The sequence below is a fragment of the Aquarana catesbeiana genome, linkage group LG04 (genome assembly GCF_042186555.1).
Source record: "Aquarana catesbeiana isolate 2022-GZ linkage group LG04, ASM4218655v1, whole genome shotgun sequence".
NCBI classification, from domain to species: Eukaryota; Metazoa; Chordata; class Amphibia; order Anura; family Ranidae; genus Aquarana; species Aquarana catesbeiana.
In genome coordinates, this window is record NC_133327.1 from 106,697,176 (window position 1) to 106,722,650 (window position 25,475).

The 25,475-nt window shown below is 42.4% G+C and overlaps 1 protein-coding gene across 1 annotated transcript in view; it reads right to left on the bottom strand.

The window, feature by feature from the left end:
* The window catches only part of TRAPPC12 (trafficking protein particle complex subunit 12), a 184,641-nt gene that overhangs the window by 64,745 nt on the left and 94,421 nt on the right, over window positions 1–25,475 (bottom strand). The window contains exon 8 of the mRNA XM_073625427.1: window positions 745–818. Coding sequence (XP_073481528.1) covers window positions 745–818 — 74 coding nt within the window. The remainder of the gene's footprint in view (window positions 1–744; window positions 819–25,475) is intronic.

The window sequence follows — 25,475 nt, forward strand, 5'->3', positions numbered from 1 at the left end:
TTGCATGCCATTGCTGAGTCTATCATCTACTAGGACCCCCAGGTCCTTTTCCATCCTAGATTCCCCCAGTCTAAGGTTAAACCTCTTCTAATTTAAATGAGTGGCCATGTGTCTTGTTAAACTCCCTTCTGTGAATAAGTTCAGTGCTCGAAACCTTTCCTCATAACTAATATCCTCCAGACCCTGTATTTCAGCTGTAAGTCTAATTTGGTGTGTGAAAATAACATTAGACATGAGATGATCTCCACCAACTTAGCCAATTACCGTTACATCACGGAATGATCATATGGGCATTTTGTGACATCTGCAGATACTCTCTAGTCAACTGATTAAACTGATCATACAGAATAGATTTTCTCCACTGATTGCAACTCCATCTGAGAAAAGGTCAACACCATGGGAGCCTGCTCAGCACATCAAACATTCGTGTTCAACCACGCTCCAATGTGCGACACTCAGATCTTTTGACTACCACCTCATGTCTACCCTTTTCCTTGATAGTTTAGGGGAGGAAACTGGTAGTAGTTTCTGGTATGAACATGTAGCTCCTATAACCAACAAACAATACAGGATATTTCATCTTTGTCCTACAAGCTGCATCATACAAATAGAAGGAGAAAATCCAATTAAAAGAGTTTCCTTTGTGCGTATTCCTGGCGTAAGCTGCCAGACGGCATTAGAAGCTGGCTCGGCATTCTTCTCCTGTATATACGGTAGCTCTGCAGTTTGCTGCCGCCCACGTACCTTCATCATTAGCAGACAGTTTGCCATGGAGTACATCACCCGGCCCAGACGTGACCTCCACAGCTGAACAGAGGCTGCAAAATAAGATCAGCGCGTGAATGTGCACAAATAAATTAGAGGTTCTTTCTAGCCATCAATCACTGCTCCTATGAATTCTGATTTAAAAGATCCCCCTTGTTAACACTGCTGGGTTTCAGGCTAGAATTTTTAATACTCTCTAGGCTGCAAGTCAAGACAAAAAAAAAAAAAGCTATTTTTTTTTTGTTCACTTAGGGACAAGCTCACATAGTTCACGGATTAGAAGTCTGCATAAATAATGCAGCCATGCAGAAAAGCCAGCAACCTTTCCAGTTTCCTAGCAGACATGCTAATTACAATGACAAAAATTCAGTGTCATAAAAGCATTAGCATGCACATAGGATGTGTGCACCGGATGATATTAGAGGCTCATCATTATTGCACGAGCGAAAAACAGGATGTGCTGGTGGTATTTGTGAATGATTGTAATGCCAATGCAGACAGAGATGGGGGCGTCTGAGCCATATAGTTGTCAGCTTTTGGCAGCGTGAAGCCCAGGAGAAAGCGCTGAGCTCAACTACATCCCCTTATTGTTCTGTAGCTGGCAGCCTACATAGAGCTAAGCATCTGCCAATGTTACGAGATCAAAGAGGCTCACTAATCTTCTCAGGGCTGAGGGGACCAGCAGTGAACTGGTGCATGAGATTACAGAGCATCATGCAAGCCCATCGATCTGCGTACACATTCCCTGCGCTCTGCCCACTCCTTAGACTGCAAGCTCTTAGAACAAGAAATTATTTTCAATATTTCAATGGTTACAATGCAATGCAGATTTTTTTTTTTTTTTTTTTTTTAATTGCATTCCCATTAATAATAGCAATAAATAATGCAAACGGTAAGCTTTTCATTTACACCTCCTCTTTCTCTTGATCTATAGATTTCCTAGAACAGAAACAGTCACATAATAGCGATTCAAGACGAGTGAGAACTTCAGCATTTTGACCTCAAGACATCAGTACTGATTATTTTTTTTTTGTTAATACCACTAATAAAAATCATCCGTAAACAAAAAAAAATTTTTTTTTGCCTGCCTTGGTAATGTTCCCTGCCAATTGTGCGTATACACCGATTAGCCATAACATTATGACCACTGACAGGTAAAAGGGAATATCTCGTTACAATGGCATCTATAAAATAGGTGGGATATATTAGGCAGCAAGTGAACATGTTGTCCATGAAGTTGATGTGGTGAAAGCAGAAAAAACTGGACATTGCAGTTTGTTGTATATGGGGCTGTGAAGCCTATGGTGACCCATGTCCACAGCCAAAAGCTTCTACAATTGTCACATGAACATCAGAACTGGAGTATGGAACAATGGAGGAAGGTGGCCTGGTCTGATGAATCATGTTTTCTTTTACATCATGTGGATGGCCGGGTGGGTGCGTGTCACTTTCCTGGGGAAGAGATGGCACCAGGATGCGGTATAAGAAGGCAAGTTTGGCAGAGGCAGTGTGATGCTTTGGGCAATGTTCTGCTGGGAAACCTTGGGTCCTGCCATTCGTGTGGATGTTACTTTGGTGTCCACGCCTCAATGAGTCAAGCCTGTTTTAGCAAAAGGGGGCCATAATCAATATTGGGTGGGTGGTCATAATGTTATGGCTGATTGGTGTATAAGCCAGAGCCATGCCAACAATGAACACTAAACCCTTGTTTGAATATCTAAGAAAAAAAAAATGGAAGTGGCCACTGCTGAACTGTCCTTTTGAAAATGCTAGTTGCCTGGCTGACTTACTATTTCATTGGATTCATTATCTTATGTCCCTCTCCTTAAAGCCTGGTACGCACGATCAGAAAACCGTATGAAAAAAAAAATACAGCTTTTGAAGCGATCGTACGATAATCTAATCGTTCGTACACAGCTTTCGAGAGCCGATCATGACAATTCATGCTTAATTATCTGATGGGACAAGCACGAAAATGTTTCTTTTAATCAGTACAGTTGTCTTCCGAAAATACAAATACAATACATCACTTCTGAATTTTTATTTTGTCGTACGAGAATTTTCCTAAGTTTAGTAACCTCTTCATTTTCTGTATGAGACCAGCATGCAAAAAACAAACAAACAGACGATTGTTCGTCCGGTAATATAATCGTGTGTATGAGGCCTAAGTTATTCTTACCTTACCAGCTCCTTTGCACTGAAATCCAAGATGTCTTCCGCTAAGGAAAGTTGTGACATCACTCCTCCGCACATGTGACAGTGCTCAAGCCTAAGTGATTGGCTGCTAGACATGAGCACATGGGTGGAGGTCACATGCTCCCCCTCATATCCAGAAGCACAGACTATTGTCACTGGCGGTGTCGGAGCGCTAAGGGAATTCTGGTCAGGCCACTGTCACTGAATGGGCAAGGTGTCACTTGATCACGCTCGTTAATTTTCAATGGGCAGCATCCATAACTCTCTCAGGGCCAGTGCACACCACATTTTCATTTTTTTTCTGCATCAAAAACGCATGGGTGGTAGGTTATATGGTTTTTAATGGCATAGTTCACACCAGTGCATTCTAGTTCCAGATAAAGTAGAACATGCTGCATTTTTTCTGCACTGAACTGCACTGGAATACGTTAAAACACATCAAAAACTCACCGGAACAAACATGTTCTTATTTAAGGTATAGAAAAAAAAGGAGGGGGAAAAAATGCACTGGAATGCACCAAAAACGCTTCAAAAATGCACCAAAATAAGTAAAAAAACACACTTGCAGAAAAGTATCTGGACTGCATCTGGACTGTGTTTCTATGGTGTGAATTGGCCCTCAGTAAAAAGTAAAAATGCGAGAATAATAAATACGTATTTTTAAGCTTTTTTGCACGCCATGCCACAGATTTAAAATGAACTTTAGATGTTAATGTTTCAAAATGGCTGCATGCAAGATTCTTTGCAAAATAAAAAATACATAACCACAGCACCATTTCCATGATTCTCAGCACTGCTATGTGAATGCAGTTCTACGTAAATGAGGCCCAACAGAAAAAACTCACCAAACAAGCACTGGAAGAATTTCCCATCTAAATAGACAATGGGTTGTAGAAATAACCTATTATAGCTCCTAAGATTGAAGACGCTGAATCAAACAGGAAGGTGGAGCAGCATAACATACGTTGCAGTTTTTAATACATTTTAGGCTACCACAAAAGTAGCAGAAGGCAATCTATGGCTGGGTTCACACTAATGCAATGCAATTTTCATGGGATGTCCTGTGTGACTTGCTTGAGATTTCAATGTGACTTTACTCGCAGAAATTGCATCAGCATTAAATGAGAAGCTCTATGCGACTTTGATGATATAAGCTTTTTTTAACCCTCACCTCTTCTCCCAAGTTCATCCTTGCTGCCTAAACACTCTCCTCCTAAGCACATTACATTCACATCTGAGCACAATGGAAATGCGCGCCCCCAGTCGCATTTTTAACGCGTTTTTAACACGTAAACATGTGTCATGCCCTGCGTGTGACAAACGACCTAAAATAGCTCAAGAACCTCTTTGGTCATGGAGAGTTGGGCAATTTTTCAGTGTGTGTTTTATCGCACGTCTGCCAACGATGATTGGGGTGTCATGAACAATAGGCTGGCTTCACATCTGCATGTTTCCAAACACACGGTAACCCACTCAGAAAATTACACGCTTTGCTGCGCGTTTAGGAAACGCAATGGAAACACACATTGCGCTTGCATCGCCATGCATTCACATGTGCGCATCTTTTGACGTGTGGCAACCTGAACAGAAAATGTGGGTTTTGCTGCGCGTTTTTTAAAGGTGCTACAAATGCGCTTGTTTGCTATAATGGCATGCTAACCGCGATTGGAGTGTGATTAATAACTAGGCTGCATTGACATCTGTGCATTTCTGAACGTGGGGCACACAGAAAACCTGCGCTTTGCTGCTCTTTTCCAAAACGCACAGCTTGATGAGCGTTTACAGCACATTTCCAAAACGTATTTTCTGTGTGGGTTCCTGAGCATTTGGAAGCACGCAGATGTGTTGGTAGACCAATTATTAATGACACCCCAATCACAGTTAGCAGACACGTGTTTTGCCATGCAACAAAATGCTGTGCTACAAACATGCCGAAACACACATTGAAAATATGCAACGCTCCATGACCGAAGATATTCCTGAACTATTTTGGGGTGTTTGTCCCACGAAGGGCAACCTATTCAAGTGAATAGGCTGCCCTATGCGTGACGAGCATTTACGGGTAAAAGTCGGGTGAAAAAAAACCCAGAGTGTGATAGGAATGTGCTTGTGTTTGTAGGCAGCAAAGATGGCCTGGGAGGAGAGGAGAAGGTTAAAAATTAAAAACTTACAGCGGTTAAAGTATTGGACACATCACCATTTTCTAGGTAAATATATTTCTACAGGTGCTACTGACACGAATGGTTCACCACGTCAGTGACAACCCATGCAATCCAAACATACAAAGAAACCAAAACAAATCTGTACAGAAATGAAGTTATGTGTAATAAAATGGAATGGCACAGGGAAAAAGTACTGAGCACAAGAAATTGAGGTGCAAAAAGGCATGGAAAGTCAAGACACCAGCTGAAATCTATCAGTAATTAGAAAGCAATCCTGCCCCTTGTCAGTGCAAATTAATATCAACTGGTTCAGTCTCAACTGATGGCCTATAAAAAGGTGTCTCATTACCTAGGTGTCACACAAGAAACATCTCATGATGGGTAAAGGCAAGCAGCTCTCTCAAGACTTTTGCAACCTTATTGTTGCAAAACATACTGATGGCATTGGTTACAGAAGGATTTCTAAATGTCCGAATGTTCCAGTGAGCACTGTTGGGGCCATAATCTGGAAGTGCAAAGAACATCATTTCACCATAAACGAGGCATGACCAGGTGATCCTCGCAAGATTTATAACAGAGGAGTGAAAAGAATTATCAGAAGCATTGTCCAAGAGTGAAGGACCACTTGTGGAGAGCTTCAGAAAGACCTGGAATTAGCCAGTACAATTGTTCAAAGAAAACAATAAGTAATGCACTCAGCCACCATGGTCTGTATGCACGCTCACCACACAAGACTCCATTGCTGAAGAAAAGGCATGTTAAAGTTTGCTGCACCAGATTTAGACAAGCTTGAGAAATACTGGGAGAATATAGTCTGGTCAGATGAGAACAAAATTGAACTCTTTGGATGGCATAATACACACCATGTTTGGAGGTCAAATGGAACATCACCCCAAAAACACCATACCAACAGTGAAGTTTGGAGGTGGGAACATCATGGTGTGGGGCTGTTTTTCAGCATACGGTGCTGACAAACTTCATATCAATGAAAGTGGGATGAATGGAAAAATGTACCAAGACATTCTTGATAAAAATCTGCTGCCATCTACCAAGATGATGAAGAGGAAACAAGGGGGGACACTTCAGCAAGACAATGATCCCAAACACAAAGCCAAGGAAACTCTCAATTGTTTCAAAGAAAGAAAATACAGCTGCTATAATGGCCCAGCCAATCACCTGACTTGAATACATTAGAACATCTATGGAAAGAACTAAAGATCAGCCTTCATAGAAGAGACCCACGGAACCTTCCAGATTTGAAGACAGTTTGTGTGGAAGAATGGGCCAAAATCACACCTGAGCAATGCATGCGGCTAGTTTCTCCATACAGAAGGCATCTTGAAGCTGTCATTACCAACAAAGAATTTTGTACGAAGTAATAAATACATTTCAGTTAGCGTGTTCAATACTTCTTCCCTGTGCCATTTCATTTTATTACACATACTGTAACAATTTCTAGACATATTTGTTATGGTTTCTTTGTATGTATGGATTGCATGGGTTGTTAGCAACACGTGGTGAAAATTGCACGTCACTAGCACCTTAAAGTGATTGTAAGCCTTCGTTTTTTGTTTTTTTAAATTTAAAATAACAAACATGTTATACTTACATCCACTGTGCAGCTCGTTTTGCACAGAGTGGCCCCGATCCTCCTCTTCTGGGGACCCTCAGCGGCTCCTCCACGCATCAGATAACTCACTAGGAGAATCGCTCTCTCGGGGGGTTAACATGCGGGCGCGCTCCCGAGTTCAGCATTCAGCGTCCATAGACACGAATGCCGGACTCGGCCCCGCCCGTCATTGGATTTGATTGACAGCAGCGGGAGCCAATGGCTGCGCTGCTATCAATCTATCCAATCAAGAGTCGGGACCCCATGCAGAGAGGTATAGCGCGTCTCCGCCGAGGGAAATATGGGGCTCAGGTAAGTAAAACGGGGGGGGGCTGGTCACTGCCAGAAGTTTTTTCACCTTAATGCACAGGACTCATTAAGGTGAAAAAACACAAGGGTTTACAACCCCTTTAAGTAATATATATTTACCTAGAAAAATGGTGACATGTTCAATACTTATTTTACCTGCTGTATCTCATGCTGATTTGACTTCTTTGAGTTAATATAGAAGTCTATGGGGCTGAAATTGCGCTTGAATCACATCAAAGTAGTGCAGGAACCTTTTTCAAAGTCGCAGTGTCTTGAGTTGCATAGTTTGGAACTGCAACCATTGAACATAATGTGATTATACTTATGTGACTTTGGGGTCGATTTACTAAAACTGGAGCATGCAAAATCTGGTACAGCTGTGCATTGTAGCCAATCAGCTTCTTAAAAGAAAAAAAAAACCTGTAAGCTGATTGATTTCTATGTAAAGCTGCCTCAGATTTTGCATGCTCAAGTTAATCAACCCCCGTGTGTCACAAGTCACATCCCAAGTCACACCAGGGTCAACTGGGGCTAAAGCAAACCCCATTACTTCTGCACAGAAAACATGCCACTCTCTATAAAAAATGCATGTAAAGAAAACAACGTTTACACTGGCCTGGGTGACAGCTCTCAAAGCTCTCAACAGAGATAAGACATTATATTTGTAAAGTTGCAAAGTTTAAATGGATATATTGGAGGAACTAATATACAGTAAAACCTTGGATTGCGAGCATAATTCGTTTCGGAAGCATGCCTGTAATCCAAAGCACTTGTATATCAAAGCGAATTTCCCCATAAGAAATAATGGAAACTCAGATGATTCCTTCCACAACCATTTATTCATAAGTCCTTCAGTTTATAGTCTATATAAAAAGATTATAGCAATGGGATAGGTTGTGCAACCATAAAATGTCCATCTACAAATAGATGCCTCCACAAGGGGATTAGAAGCAAAATCCATCAGGAGCTACAGAGTATAAAAGAGAAGAGAGGCGCCTCTAAGTGTAGCAATACGGTTACATATAATGAAGGTAACAACATTTAGCAACCCACATGGTTGATGATTAAAAGAGGCACATCTAAGTACGCAGGCATCCGGGGTAAAGCGGTCTGCAATCGTGACCGGGAAGACTACCCTGCAGTAGATGTGCCTGTTTTAATCATCAACCATGTGAGTTTCCAAATATTGTACCTTCATTAAATGTAATTGTATTGCTACACATCGAGGCGCCTCTTTTATACTCAGTTGTGACATGAGGCTATTGGATTTTAAGACATTGCTTGTATATCAAATCAAAATTAATTAAAAATTTAATTTGCAAAACGCTGTCAAACCAAGGTTTTACTGTATTTTAAAAGTGTACTACAGTATATTTTCTTTTAAATCACACACACACTAAATCATTTTCATGTCTTTCAAGGAAATTTGTAGTGAGAGAAACACTGGCTGTCTCTGGTTTAAATACTTTTAGTCACTGACCTAGAATAAACTTGAAGCAGGTAAAGTTAGGCCCCTTCCACACAAGCGATCCCATCGGTCTGCCTGTTCATTTCTGAGGCAGACCCTGACTGAACCCTCCATTCTCCTCTTCTCCTGTTCCCATCTGTCTGGGTGGACCAGAGTGGAGGGCAGTTGGGTGTAAGCGGACAGCCGGTCCTGTGTCCGCTCTGCATACGTGGAGCAGACATGGACCTGCTGAGAAAAACGGATTTGGTCCGTGTGAAAGGGGTGAAAGTGTAGATAAAGTCTACAGTAGTCTAGATAAAGTGACTCAAATAATTAATGCCAGTAGGTCATCATGACCACCAGGCAACTAAACAGTGGTGGCCCTTCAATACGGGGCGCCGCTCCCCTAATCTACATGCAGGGCGCTGGACGCATGGATTTTAATGGGTTTTTTTTTTTTTTAAGCACACGATTAGAGCCTGAGGCTCTAATTGGCTTCAAAAAAGGGTGGGCTCAAGGCACAGACCACTTGTGTGACAACAACGAATTAATATTTGCTATTTTACATGGGGCGTGGCTTGGACATGCAAGCGTGAGGTTGCATCTCTGGTGAGCTCCTGTTTCCACCCAGGCTTTTGGCACTTTAACAGAGGGACTTCGCCTCCGCACACCCGCTACAGCATGCCCAGCTGCCGGAGAGCCTCCTCACAGCTCACCTGAGCTGTCACATCCCACTCGGGAGCACTGGACTCTTACTTTGTCAGCGATCCCAGGTCGTATGAGGAGGGTGCCAAGATGCTTCCCAGTGTCCATGGCCTATTCTTTCTGCTCGGACCCACAGCTCTATCCACTGCATCGCTGGGACCAGGTACAGTGCCACAGCCCAGTTCCCTTTCATGCCTTGGCCCCACTCTCACATGCATGCAGACTCCCTGAGACCGTGGGGGGGGGTTCGCTTGCGGTGATCACCACCTTCCCGTCCGTCTCCCCCCCCCCGAAATATTTAGCACCAGCCGCCACTGCAATGGCTACTAATTGAAGTTCTAATTGAAGTTCCATCAAACCTCCTTCCAAAAAACAAAAACAGCCATAGACATTGGATCTAGTTCTGGGCTCTGTGGCCTTTCTAGGACATGCACACCAAAGATAAGCATTTCTCACAAGCCTTTAACTGGTGCCATCTGCTCTCATGTATAAGCTCTTCACTCATACCATCCATAGAAACATGGCCACACACCACACTGGATTACATAGTGTGTAGCCACACTGCTTTCAAATGGATTGCCTTTGCTGCGACCTGGCAGGCTGTGAAATGCTGCAAGTACACCACTGTTCCACCATATAGTATAATGGATTAGCCACCTCTTCTAGGTCTGCTTTCCAACAGGGAATGGTCACATTGGTACAGTCAATTGGCTACGAGAAAATTCTAGAAGTCCTCAAAAGTCATCCATCTTTATTACCTGTTTAATGGTGTATTGTACAGCAGTGGTTCTCAACCTCAGTCCTCAAATACCCACAACTGGTCATGTTTTCAGGTTTTCCTTGACTCTGCACAGCTGCTTTAAATCAATATCAATGACATGGTATTGATAAGAGCTATTTTATCTAAGGGAAACGTCCAAATCATGGCCCGTTGGGGGGACTTGAGGGCTGAGGTTGAGAACCACTGTTGTACAGCATACCTTTGTATTAACATTTGCAGAAACCCAGCCACAATGCCAAACATACCTTATTTGTGGCAGCTCAAAAACAAAATTAAACTGAACAAAATGGTGTATTTCAGCTACCTTCAGACATTTTAGGAGGTTCACATGCTGCTCTGTTATGTTCCGTACACACCATCATATTTTCCGACAACAAATATTGGACGTGAGCTTGTTGGCGGAAAGTCCGACCGTGTGTATGATCCATCGGACATTTGTTATCGGACTTTCCGCCAAGAAATATTGGCTAGGATGTTCTCAAATTTTCCACCAACATATGTGTGTTGTTGGACTTTCCGATCGTGTGTACACGGGTCCAAAGTACAAACACGCATGCTCGGAATCAATGCTCACCAAATACAACATTAGCAGAAGGAGCCCAAAGGGTGGCGCATGACTATTGAATTTCCTTTTTATTGGCTCGTCGTACGTCTTGTACGTCACTACGTTCGTAATTGTTGGCCAACATTTGTATGACCGTGTGTATGCAAGACAAGTTGGAGCCAACAACCTTCAAACAAAATTCCACGGTTTGTTGTCGGAGAGTCCGATCATGTGTATGGGGCATTAATGTTCTTTAAAGGCAATGTTAAACATGTCTGTTAAATAAGATGGCATTTATGAATTACTCAGGATCCTATATTAAGGTCCATTCATCCTGGAAGTATACAGAGTTCAGCAACTTTTACTATCTAAAAAGTTCTAATTGCAGGCAATGCTAGAAATAAACTCTTTGTTGCAGCACAAACATAAGCAAAGTCGCGGGTGACAAAAACTGACACTTCAAAGAGCTTTGACTAACATAGGTGTCATAAAACAACACCAATCATGTGCAAAAATGCAATTGTTTTTAATAAAAGGCACGTGCTTTTACTGTCTAACTGGCAGTTGATCAAAGCTAAAAGAAATCTGGTAACCCATAGTTACTGCACACATGCCCTTCAAGAGAAAATAACCCCCCGATGTGCCCTACTCCTGAGATTTCTGGTGAGCGATGCGTTTAGCGGTCAGAAGTCACAAAGCCACCGGCTATGTCTAGACACCAGCTTATTTCTAGAGTCAGGGCAGCGTGCACATTCCAGGTGCAGGTGTCTACAAGTAATTGCAAGTGTGGCTCTTATCAAATGTTCCCAGGCAGTGCTGTCACTTTGCTGTTCCTCTATTTCAGCTCGTCTACCTTGCTGTGAAAAGCCAGGCAGCGGCTTAACCGCTGCGCTGCCTGAAAATACTCTACCTAAAGCCTTGCATAGCCAAACCTAAAGAGGTGATGTACGTTAAGCCTGCAAATCCTGCCACATAAGACACATACGGTTTGTCATTAAACTAGGTAGCTAGGAGGTTAGAGCAGATCTCCAGACATAAAAAAAAAATCCTATTCATTTGAACAAAAATCATTTGATGGAATTGTACTTAAAATTTAACCATGTGAAAAGTTTTCCAGAAATAGATAAAGAGTAATAGATTTACCTTAACATTGGAACACTGTCACCTTTAAATTTATAGTGCTAGTATGATTATGTGAACACATAATTATATAGAGCCTTAAAGTTCCCTAAGGCCCCTTTCACACTGGGCCTTTACCGCCATTTCTGTGGGGGTTTTCGGCCGCTAGCGGGGCGGTTTTAACCCCCGCTAGCGGCCGAAAAAGTGTTAAAACGGACCCGCAAAGCACCACTGCAGTAGCGCTTTGCCAGCGGTTCGGCAGCACTGCCCATTCAGCTCCTTCACCGCTCCAAAGATGCTACTAGCAGGACTTTTTTTAGCGTCCTGCCAGCGCACTGCTCCAGTGTGAAAGCCCTCGGGCTTTCACACTGGAGAGACAGAGAGGCTCATTACAGGAGCTATTTTTAGCGCTGTAGCGCCTGTAAAGCGTCTCAGTGTGAAAGGGGTCTAAAGCTCCCATTTCTTTCAAGCATGATATACAGCACAGTGCTTTTGCAGGGTCATTTGTCCAAATACATGTTGCACAATACCTCATTGATCCTGCCTGTTCCTGTGTTCCCCTCTGTAACCTGACCACATTTATCATGGCTGCTGATCCACGATAGCGTGGTCAGATTACGTCCCTTCGTCATCCTCTTCTCTCCTCTGCATCTTCCCCTCCCTGCCTGTCATTTCTGTAGTCTGTGCTCTGAGCCGATCTCCTCTCCTCTCTATCCCTCCCCTCCAGCATCTATTTCCTTGTGGCTGTAAAATAACATTCTATTTACTTGTATCCCCTCTGTTTTAGGAACATATTGAGTCTAGTGTATGATTTTTTTTTTAAATTTTTTAATAAAAATTATAATGCTAAATACCTTCTTTGCCCAGCTCTGCCATGTGGGTCACGTGTCCTACCTTTGCTAGCTTGCATACATTAGAGGGGAATCTCAGCCCCTCCCACTGTACTCACTTATATCGGGAAGGAGAGTGGAGGGAGGACACGTGACCACACAGAGCGGATACAAGTAATTTATATACAAGACTTTACAACCACTTTAAGGCTTCTAGGGTAAATTTTATGTTTAATCTATAACTAGAGCACATTTTAGACAGGAGGCAATCTACCAGCACATCCTTTGAGTGCGAGAGCAAACTGGAGTACCCGAAGGAAGCCCACGCAAGCAGTGGGAGAACATGCAAACTATATCCAGAAAGTGTCATGGCCAGGACTCAAATGGAGGACCCAGCTGCTGAAAAGTTGAAATATTAACAACTAGATTCTGGTGCTAAACTGTATATTAAATTTATATATTGCCCTTAACACTAGAATTAAATGAGAATGGCAATAGCATAACTTCTCTGGTGGGCTCCAGGTACCCCCGTCTGCTACCACCCACTTTACAATGAAATTGTGCAGCATGACCAGGTACAGTGCATGGCTGAATCCCCTTCTATCCCCAAGCCTCTGTTTGACATGAGCCACACCTCCATCCCAATATTCTCTCTCTCTCTCTCTGTACCAGCACTCAATCCAAAACATCTTGGTGTTCCACACAGATATGCCAATATGACAACGGACATGGTAGGCATCCATTTCATGGCTTCCAAAAGAGAACAAGTTAAATCAAATCGTTTTATCAAGGCAACATTTTGGGGAGTCACAGATTGCCTTTCTGAAGGCTTCTAGTACCCTGTATCCTGTATCCTGCACCTAGTATCCAAGTGTCCTGTTCCCTGCATTTAGGACCCTGTATCCTGCTCCACTCTTCTTGTTCTTAGTCCCAGTCCTAATCCTACCCTATTCATGTGAGCGCCCCCCCCCCACACTTTGTACATAACATGTATTAGTTGGGTTTTTGTTCTGGGTTTGCTGCACTATCACATTTATTTATTACTTTTGCATCATTTATTGTTTGTTGATGTTGGAAGGGTGTTATTTAGGTTAATAAAACTTTGTTTAATCACACTTGGTTTGGTTCCCGATTCCTTGAGGTGTAGCCTACTGATCTGGTCATCTCTACTGGATACCTGCTTATGGTACCACTTACAGTTATATTATTTCTTCCATAACCACGACTGCACTATTTTACTAAATACAGGGAAACAACATTTATTTGGGGTACAGGGTTTCGTTTTTTTGTTCAATTCAACCTTTCGTGAATATGGGGCTGCCACTGCTGATCTCTACATCTGAACTATCATACTAAGCAAACTGATTTAATACATTCAATACATGTATTAAATTCATGTATGCAGGTCATGAATTTCCAACTTCTTTCAAACTTTCTAATCTTCATACTTGTTTAGGGCTAGTGACCGAGAAAGAAACCCAAGCAACTTGTATTGCTAGAAGGTCTGCAGTGAGAGGCCCCATATTTCTCTCAGTACACTCCAGTGTTTTTACATAACAGTACACATTTTTAAACTGATGTTTTACATCTTTATTTATTTTTTGCAATAAAAAGTATATATGGGAAGCAACTATGACAGATGCTGCAGGACAATATATATAATTTTTTCTTAAATAGCACAGCAGTAGCCTTTCGCTTTGAAACAAATATTCAGCTGGCTGTGTAATTTAATTTGAGCTTTATCTTATCAGCTTTGTAAACAGCTGGATTTTTCAGCAAAGCAGTTAAGGTTAGCCTGGTGAAGAGATGTAGTTGAGGGCAGCTTTCTATGCCACCAAACAAAAGTTGAAGTTGTAGGGGACAATAAAAACTTTGAACAAAATGTATTGTGTACAGGTAATCACGCTACATGTTACAGTTTTTGTGTGTGTTTTTGGAGTTGTCTTTAAAAATAAAAAACAAAGACAAAATGGACCTTGATTTGAGATCCATTACATAAGTGCTTTGTTGGTAGCACTACTGCATGATCTGGGATCACTGCTGAAAAGTCACTGCAAATCACAATTTTGGCAGTAAATGTAACCTTGCAGGCATCGAGTCCTGATAATAAAGTACGCTGCAGTTCTGCCACAGCTCTAGACTACTACAGGTTCATGAAAGTTTAGGAGAACATTTGTTTTTATTTAAGATCTTATGAAGGTCAGATTGGCTGTGTAGTAAAATGGCATATAGTAGCATTGAGGGCACTGTGACAGGCCTATGTACACCAATGATTGGCTTTCTTTGAACGTTTCGCTCATAAAAACCAACAAATTTGTACAAATTGTACAAATACAGCAGCCCATGGCCACCGACTGGCAATTGAATTAAAGTTGATTGGTTGTTGAGGACCAGTAAAGGCTTATTTAGGACATAGTGGTAAACATGGCCCTTTGACTTTAATGCTGACCATTAATACTAACATTTTGAAGGCTTTCCATAATAAAAAAAAAAAAAAAAAAAAAAAAAAAAAGAAGAATAATCATCTTATGGAATTGAATGCTCCTCAGTCATCTGCCCCATAGTGTGATTTCTTTTCCAGGTTCTAAACAACCAAATTATCAAAATTGCAGTGGTCATTTCCTGCAAACTAAGGGCCCATTCACACCACTTACTCAAGATAGTATTGTTTAAATCAACCCTAACACAGAGGCAAGGTAAACTGCCTTGTTTTTAAGTGCTCCAGTTCATACCAGCCTGCTACATTGGTCTGTGATGATCAAAAATGGAACATTTAAAATGCAGCCCAGCACCACATGTTCTAGAAAAGAAAAAGCAATGTACATTTTTAAAAAAGCACAGAAAAAAAAGCACATGTGCTGTGGTGGGAACAGGCCCTGTTTACAGTTGACCTGCTGGACTTAACATGTGATGGAAACAAGCGCTGGTTTTCCATGACCATCTGCCTTGTATAATTTCCATCACCTCTCCCTCCCATATTGCAGACATTCACCAGCATTCTGTGCCATGGATGGTTCTGTGAGGGGGCATGCATTTTGTCATGAAGTCAATGCTTAGTTGTTCTTTTTTTTCCTGATGTGTCCCCCCAGAGCCCTGAACACAGGTCAAAAAAACACGGGCGCCATTGTGCCTCAGAGAAGAGCGCCTGTGCTGAACAGGCATGATGGAAAGGGTGGAAATTGAAATGACAAAGACAAACCAGCACAGGTATTATTTCATAACATACAATAAAAAAATGACATCATTAACGGCTTCTCGCTAAAATCAATTGCATTCCTAAGTGTGTGTCTGACAGAGGGGAGAGCGGGTTCTAACGGCATTGATTTGAAATCTATGAAGGTGGGGGGGTGGGGAGGGTCTGGAAATGTCCAAACGTATATGCCGGGAAAGCTGTTTCACAGCCATCAGCTCTGAGGCAGCCAACTGTGCTGTGATGTGTCTGAGAGCCTTTGCCCTCAGCTGCCCCCTCCTTCACCGTGTCCCTGTCTCACCAGAAGACACTCACCAAGGCTCCTAATGAGCTTTATGCTAGACTGTGGCATGAAAGAATAGCAGAGCATGTCTGAAGCCCTCTGTATCGCTAGCAATCCCTCAGACATCAGACATTTCTCAGCCACACATCTTCCAGCTCCACGCATACAGCGGGTGCACATTGCTGATAACATACCACCTCTTTCTTCTTAAAAGGCTCATGGCAGCAAACATTAGCCAAACAATAGAGATTTTAAAATGGGAAAAAGTATAGACAGAAGGTATATGTAAATACACAAAACACACTCAGGCTATTGCGGTAGATGTACGAACACCCGTTACTGTACACTTTTTTTGATGTCTTATGTTATCCTTTAAATTCGAAAGGGCCATCAATAAAAAATGCAACTCCATTATTGGCAATGTGGTGCACTGCACAAAGTAGTCATATCTGGGCATGGTGCTGTGCTATAGCACAGGTTCCATATGACTAAGGCCTCATTATCATGGGGTATAGCGCACACCATTGTTTAGCCGAACCAGGACACACAGATGTTCCATGCATCCATGTGCAGGTCACATTGATGTCAACTGGGACACAGTTGTTGCTCCCAATTTGATATACCCGTTTGGGTTCATATCTACGAAAGGATAAAGTTGGAAGCAGTAGCTGTGTCAGTACAGCTGCTGCATCCAAATTGACATCAATAGGACTGCCACAGAACACCTGTACATTCCTGTGTGGGTAAACATGGCCCCTTGTGAGCAAAGCCTTACTGTATATTTACACTACCATTTAGAATAAATGGCACAGCGAAAGAATGCACGTATAGCAGTAAGACACCATAAAATGCATGTATTATGGCTTGTTACTAAATGCAATAGTGTAAATAAAGTGAAAGCATACCTCCCAACTGTCCCGGGATTTGATTTAAATCCCGAGGTCCCGCGAGTCCAGTCTAAATTCCAGAGCCCAGTGCCAAAACAAGTTTGTCACTCGGCTCTACTAATCCCTCTAACGCGTACATGCTACCGCGGGCACTGGCACCCCATCCCGCATCCCTTGCCCCACATGCTCACCCCCTCTATTGTAGTCAGCATCTCTTCCTGACAGCTGCCTGTAAATCCACTTGCTGCAAAGCAGCCTCATACACTCCAGAAACCACCTCCTCCCAAGCTCTGACAATGCCATGTACACAAGGCAGGAGGGGGAGCCAGGGGAAGATGGACAATGCTGTGCATAACCTGTACTGATCTTAGGTTTGTGCAAGAGGGGAGAATACAGCAGCCAGGAAGGGGAATTACACAGCAGCCGGGAAGGGGGAGAACACAGCGGCTGGGAAAGGCAAGTAGGTCCCAAATAATGACGTTTCATGTGAAGAGTGATTTGAAGGGAGGATGTGTGCTGGAGAGAGCTTTGGGAGGGGAGAGAACTTATGCTAGAAGGGGGAGGGGGGACGGTTTAATGTCAAACCTCCCCCAACCCCGCCGCCTTTCTAGCACAAGTCCTCTCCCACAAAGCGTCCCCCCCCCCCAGCACATACCCTCCTTCCCCCAGAAAAAGATGCCAGATGCCATTATGGTGTCCTCAGACACCCACAAGAGATGCTGGGCATGTGCCCTGGGTGCCCACACTAGCACACCCCTGCCAGGCAGAGTGAGAACCAAGTGCCAGGACTCATCCCAGATTTGCGGGACAATTGGATTTTGTTCAAATTTCGGGAAGGTCCCGCCAAATCCAGGATGGTTGTGTGTGTGTGTGTGTGTGTGTGTGTGTGTGTGTGGTGTGGGGGCGGGTATTGCTAGATGTGTGCAGAGGATTTGTGCTAGGGGAAGGATGATTTGTGCTGGGGGGATTTGAAGATGAGATTTGGGCTAGAAGTGGGAAGAGGATTTGTGCTATAAGGGGGGATGAGTTGAAGAAGATTTGTCCTGGGAGTGGGGATTTGGGGGGAGAGGATTTGTGCTACTAAGGATGTGTATGGAGGACACAAGTTCATCTCACTGGAAAGACTCTTTGAAGCATTTAGTTGTTAAGAGCTTGCCTTTTGTGCCATCAGGAGACGTTAGACTTCATCGAGCCTTAACACAGGTCACTTAGTGCATTCGGTCATGATTTTATTACCTTGGCTGCTTAATCCCTGAAAAGGGGAGGCTTTTTTTTCACACAAAACAAGTTGGCCATATTCAGAGCTCTTAACAATTAAATGATTCAAGTTCTTGTCTTGCAAACGCTCCCTTTATCGCTATCAATGAGGTAGCAGCCAAGGACCAGATCTGGGATCACCTATACTATATTTCATTCATGAATCTGCTACAGTAAATCACTTCACTGTAGATCCATCGGAGCCTATTTTCACTTCCAGTGCCATCACTCATACACATTAGGCATAAAAAAAAATAAAAAATTAAGGCAGCCACCTCATAAGGACTACTAATGTATTATACTCCTTTTTTTAGTCATGACTTAAAAGCTATGCCCACCTTTTGCATTAAAGTAATAAACACATCCATATAAGTTAAAAATGTAGTATTTATTTATTTTTTGCACAGGAGCCTGCAAAGCATAGCAATCCTGATCAGTAAATCGCAGGTGTAATGCTCTGGCTGTTGCAGACTCTTCCTCCATGCAGTGATAAAGATCTTCGGTTATGGATCTGAAGGAAACATTGATGGACTACAAATGTGACAACATCACTGCACTTGTACTCCATTGAGGACTATTAATCCCTCTGCCATGGTGTCAGATGGGACTTGTAGTTTTTTTCATTCACAGAATCATGTGAATAAACAATGTGGCTGTGCGGGCGGAGCTAAGCTGATTTTGAATTTGAGCTGGCACAGAGACGAACCCCTCGATTCTGTAAGAGCAGAGTGGTTTGAGGGTGGGGGCCTGCAGACGGTGACCGCATTTAATGTCATATGCTAAATATGGACACAACTCAGAAAGGTGGTTTTACCTTAATTAAGAAAAAAAATATGTAAAGACCAACGCGGATATTTTTATTTTAGGTAATCAGTAATGATTCATCTCACTGATTCCAAAGACCACAAGACCACAATAAGGGTGTCAATTCTCACACTAGAGTTCCCCAACTATGTATTTATTCTACATAATGGAGATACCATACATGAAGTATAAGCTGAGCTGTCCATCAGTATCATGTAGTGTATAAGGCAGGCATAAACACAAAACTAAAGGTTGTGAGCAATTAGACCATAAGGTAAAGGAAACCTGCCTTGAGAGACATGTAGGACCACATTCCCATAGCAGTGCACAGAATAAAACAATGGTGGTTATTTATGGTGCACTTTGAAAACAATCATGCATGCACCCATGGCTCATGAAATTTATTGTTGTTGTGTTTCTAAAGTTAACTGTACTAAAGGAGGTGTGAAAGCTGCCAATTGAAAATGAACTGCCACACTCAGCGCAAAATGTGGAGGCTGTCAGTTCAAACAAACTTCTGAAAATGCTAGTTACCTGGCTGTCATACTGATTCTCTAGCTTCAGCACAAAAGCTGTAACCTTGAACATGCTACAGTTCAAGTTCAGGAGTGGCTTCAATAACTGTATACCGTAGTGACTCAAAACAAGCTTAAGGCAAGAGGATCAGAAAGACCGACAATAAAGGAGGCCATACACAGTTTGAACTTTAGCCCCTGCCAGCGCTATCTGGCTTTGTCAAGTCACGTCAATTGTTGAGTCGACGTTTGTCGAGGAAGCCAGATAGAAATTGTCAGCCAAACCGTGATTTCAATCAGATGTAGTCATTGTTTGGGTATCAGATACTGAAGCCAGCTGTCAGAATGTAATACCAGGCAGAGGAAATTCATCCATCTGCGCTGTTTTGGTGTGGAAAGAGGAATCTGTTTGATTTGCTTTATTCAGCTCACAGTCTGGACAAAAGAAATCTCTAAGTGTATGGCCAGCATTGGTATTTTCTGTAGGTGGTCATTTTGAGGGGCGAACCCTCTTCATCAGAGACAACCTGGTGACTCTGATGAAGAGGGCATGTCCCTGGAAATGCCTAAGCTGCACTAAGCACTGAAAAGTCTTCCCATGTCATCATCCTATCAGCGTGGATCTGAAAGCAGTCCCATAAGTATTTATGACACACTAGTCATTGTCATGCGTTTGTGAGTATATAGGAGTTGTTTTATTTAGCTAATGAAATTATATAGTGGTAATGTGCCAGATAGGTGCGCCATCTCTTTGTTATTTTATAGTGCTACTTGAAAGAATGACCATAGTCCTGAAGGGGCAGCAAGACATCAGGCTTGGAAGCACAACACTCAAGCACAGGAGGTTGTGTTTAAATGTATTTGATCAACATTGTTGACCTTCTTTTGAAAATGCTAGTTTCCCAGCTAGCTCTTGCTTTTATACTTTGAGTCATTAATCTGAAGAATAAAGATCAGGTGTTTTGACTTAATTTGCTTTATGCTTGTTCCAGGTTAGTGATTCAGAAAGCATTGATGCTAGTGGAAAGCCAGACAAAATCGCTTCTTCAGAAGGTAATGGAAAACCCTATAGTTTTCTAATGACAAGTCTCCTTTAACAAATTTGTGGTAGTTTGCTGTACATCATTAACAGTTCACCAATTTTAACGTGTTGCCTGGAGTTGCCTTTAAAACTCCTAATGTTGATTTGTCTCATTATTGACAGCTGTCATGGGTGAAGTTCTACTTATATTTTGTTCAGGATCTTTTACAGCTTAATGAATTCCAGGCAAGCTGAAGTCTGTACTGTACCCACACAATTTCTTTAGCAAAGTCTGTTATGCTCTGGCTCAAGCTATTTTTTGCTCCTCTTACATTTGTATGCAGATGGGGTTCGGTGCCTCTGTATGATTTAAACCCCAGCCCAGTCACTAATGCTCATGTTTCATTCCATAAATCACCTCTAAATTAAAATATCTTTTAGGCAGCTTTCCAGCCGGTCAATGTTCCCTAAAATGCGGCAGCCAATTTTCCCAATTAGCTAGCGGAGATGTTTGGAAACGGTCACCCCCCCACCCAGCCAGGCATTTAAACGTTACTGTGTTCTTAAGGGAAGAACTATGCAGAATGATTTAGGTGACGGCTAGCCAAACCGGACCTCGAATGGAAGGATGTTTCATAATTTATGACCAAACATCAGAGATATATGCACAGTAGATTTCAATTTTGAAGCAGAGCTGAGCCTCTGGTTTACAAGGGGAATGCTTGCCTAGAGAATTTATTGACCTTCCATACTTGGCTGACCCAGAACTCATTTTCTGAATCCACAAGTCTTCCAAAATGACTTCCAATCTATTTTGTGACTCTCAGCGGGTGAGACTGTTATTGTAGCTGGCTCTAAGATCTATCATTCTGCATGCCCTTTCCAGTCCCAGCAGTCCGCCTGTATTACGTGCTGGCAAAGGGGCACACTGCTGTATTATAAATGGTTAATTTTTACCTTCTTGTAATCTGTGAAACTACCTAAGAGTAGATGCATTAACAGCTCAGATGGGATTTGGGGGCTTTTCGCAGAGACTGTAAGAAAAAGTTAATCACAAAAAAAGGAACATTAAGGTCCTTGTGCTAAAATAACTTAAATGGTCCGAGTAGCCAGCTAGAAAAATAAATCTAAAGCAATCTATGTGACAGCAGAGACAGCCAATGGGCTAATGGTTAAAGTGCCCATGACTAAGTTACAAACAAAGAACAGAAACTTTAAAAATATAAGTCACATACGTCTTTGTTAAGCAGATCATTACAAGTGATATGTTCAGTGTAAGCTTTTCAATCCACTTATGGCTAAATGAACTAAGCTTGTGCACAAGTATAAGCAACTAAAGGAAAAGTGACAGTATTTGTTTTACATTCTTAACGTGGAACTCTAGCTTTCTTAATCCCCCCTTATTTCCTAAAGACTCCCCCATCCCCCAAGTCTGATAAAAAAAAAGTCTCCAGGTCAGTTCAGTAATGTTACAGGTCCTTCTTGACTTCCTTAATCTAAGGTCTCCAAACTTTCTAAGCAAAGGGCCAGTTTACTGTCCTTCAAGGCTTTAGGGGGGCTGGACTATGGCCAGTGGGAATGGAAAATGCCCCTGCATCAGTGCCCCTTCATTGGTTTTAATGGTGGGAAATAGTGTCCCATTGTCGATATCAATGAAAAGAATAGTGTCCCATTTTTGGTGTTAGTAAGGGGAATGGTGCTCCATCATTGGTGTCAGCTGGTGGAATAGTGCCCCAAGGGCCAGATAAAGAAAAGCAAAGGGCCATATTCGGCCCCTGGGCCACAGTTTGGAGACCACCGATCTAAGACATGGGTGCTCAACCTGGGGCTCTCCAGCTGTTGCGGAACTTCAATTTCCATCATGCCTCTCACTTTGGGAGTCTTGCTTGTAACTATCAGTCTTGCAATGCCTCATGGGACTTGTAGTTACGCAACAGCTGCAGGGCCAGCAGCTGAGCACCCATGGTCTAAGGGCACCTAGTGCTACACACATGGGCACTAAGGCTTGCTTCAAAAAGAAAGCAACATCTACAATGGTAGCACTTGTTGCTAGTTTTAGATTTTCTGGTATGCTCAGTTTAAAGTGGCTGTTAACCCATTATACTATGATCACACCATCACTTCTGTTATATAATGCTATGTGTCCCTGTGCTATAAAAAAAACCCCAAAAAAACAAATTTTACCATATATGAGAGTGGATCCCGACACTCACTTAACTCCTTGGCTCGCTCCTCTTCCCATCTGACAGCTATAGTGGGCGGGGCCAAGCACTGCCACTGACGTCAGTCCAAGAGGAGAGGAGAGAGATCCAGGAGTCACGTGAGCGCCAGTAGACGTTCTGATATACGGTATAATAAGCTTTTTTTTTATATAACACAGGCACAGGGACACATAGCATTATATAACAGAGGGGATGGTATGATCGTAGTATAGATATGATTGCACCAGGAGGGGAGGATCATGGAGGTGACGGAGCTGACAGGCAGGGAGGGGAGGGGGGAGGAGGGCACAGGAGAGCAGGGCTGCGGCTGAAGGAGACACGGAAACTGACCACGATGTCAGGGCTCAGCAGCCATGATAAACCATGGTCAGTTTACAGGGGGGAAGTGTATAGCCAGGCAGGATCAACCAGGTATTTCAGATGTTACAGAGGGCCAAATTACAAGCACTGTGCTGTATAACATGCTTTAAGGGAACAGGATACTTTTTTTTGTTATGATAACAAAAGCTTTAAGTTTAAATTCACATATGTAGTATTGTGACTGTATGAGTAGACAAAGCGTTAATTTGCTTTACTGGTCACTTGTTTCCAAAAGTAATTTCAAGCAACAAGTAACATTAATCAGTGACCAGCTTATCCTGCCCTGTAAGTGCTATACCGAGGAAGTCCACTCAATTAACCTTTATTATATAGTCACTCATTGTGACAATAAAATATAGAAGTGAGCTGATATCACAGAGATTTTATATTTCAGTAGTGGGCAAATGTTAAAATTTTAAATTTAAATAGGCAGCTAGGCCTGTGCATTTGAGAAACTGACACCTAGCTGCCAATGAGCATATACCCTGTAGGCTTGTGGCCATAGGAGGTAAATTAACTATTCCCTCACAAGCGCACAAAAGAATCCTCATTCACACCTAGCAAAGCAAGAACACGTTTTGCACACATTTTTGCGTGTTTATTGTGGGACACGCATAGGGCAGCCTATTGTTTTCAATGGGCTGCCTAATGTGCAACAAATGTGGCAAAGTAGCTCATGGAGCATTTTGCTGCATTCCGGTTTGCGCATTTTTTTTAGCATGCGTTTTTGAGTGTGGAAGAACACACATGTAAGCTCTAATGAGCAGGACCCTCTGATCCCACTTGTACAGAATTGTATCGTAACCGTACTGTCTGCCCTCATGTTGTAAAGCGCTATATAAATCCTGTATAATTAGGAAAATCTGCTTCCGGTATTTGGGGTGCTACTCCTGGAATGTGCAAATGTGAATGCAGCCTTAGACCAGGAGACTCAAAAAACCCCACATACAACAGGGAGGAAAACATTTGTACACACCAGGCTCCCACTCCCTATTGTCTACATAACATTTGTCATTTTCTCAGATCAGAAGGATTATGTTAATTACAGAGAGATGAAAAGGATTCCTTCCGATATCTGATAATATGCATTTTAAGCTACTATTCCTGGTTGTACAGAATGCACTAGAGACAGACAAAACTTATATATAAATCCTGTCCACGGCAGTCATGCAGTATTTGGATTTACCATGATGACTGGGTGTCGACGTCGGAAACCCTACCTCTGGTCTATATAACTGGCTGGTCTATATAACCTATGGCCAATTAATCTTCCTCAAGGCAGGTGAGGTGACCATCCCAGAGGTGACTGGCTGGGTTAGAGTCCATCTCACATCCATATTACAATAAACAGCGGCAAGAAAAACAAAAATGGTGTAATTTGCTTAGGAGCTTGTTTATTACTGTTTTTTCTCCACTAATTTTATAATTAATAGCCAAATTTCTGTATGTCCTTGTATTTTTGTAATTTTTACCTTTTGAACATAATTCTATGCACTGGCCGCCTAGGGAAATTTCTCAACTAAAAGTTCCTTCTTTGTTCTAAGCTAAGTATGAATATTCCTAGAGAAATTTGTGTATTATGTTACCAGTGTCTGTACGCTTGGTACAAGTTCATTGTTGATCTGTACAAAATTGCATTGTGTGGCTGAGGCTTGCATGTAGATCAGTGTCTGTGTGTGTAAACTAGCAGATCTGCCAGACAGGTGTGTGTATGTGGTTGCCTAGCAGTCCAGTCTGTCCAGCTGAAAAACTGCAGGTGGTGGCAAATTGCATGGCCCAAACTATATGGATCATCCATTTTCTTTTTTTTTTTTGCATGCTAGTCGCATATGGAAAATGGAGGTTACTAAAGTTACGACAATTCATGTACGACAGAATAAAAAAAAAAAAAAAAAAAAAAAACCTGTACTGATTAAATGAAAATTGTGCGATCTGGTATCATACGAGAACATTTTTTTGGGTTTGCCCAATCGGATAAACTGTCGTGATTGGCTCTTGAAAGCTCTGTACCAATGATCCAATTACCATATGATCGGTTTGAAAACTGTATTTTTCATCCGATTTTCGGATCATGTGTACGGGCCAGAAGGCTGGCCATATATGGTTCGAATCTCAGCTGGCTCAGCAGGAACTGGTCGATATTTGAACCATGTATGGGCAGGCTGAATGTACCAAGTTGATCGCCGCTAGCAATAATCATTGTCTTGTCCCCAATACAATGTCTCGGCAGGAGGGATTCCCCTGTCAGCACTGTCTGCTTTGATGAGGAAATTTGATGTGCAAATTTCTTTCCTGCAAAGAAAAAGGAAGGAAATTTGCACCCTCTATGGCCTGCCTAAGTTGCATGTCTGGTGTACATGTGGCAGTAGGAAAAGTAATAACAAAAGGATTTTAGCTTGCAGGGTAGCTTGAGGAATCTCAGAAGTGTGTGTCAATCTGCTCTAAAGACTTGAGTGCTCCAGACTGTAT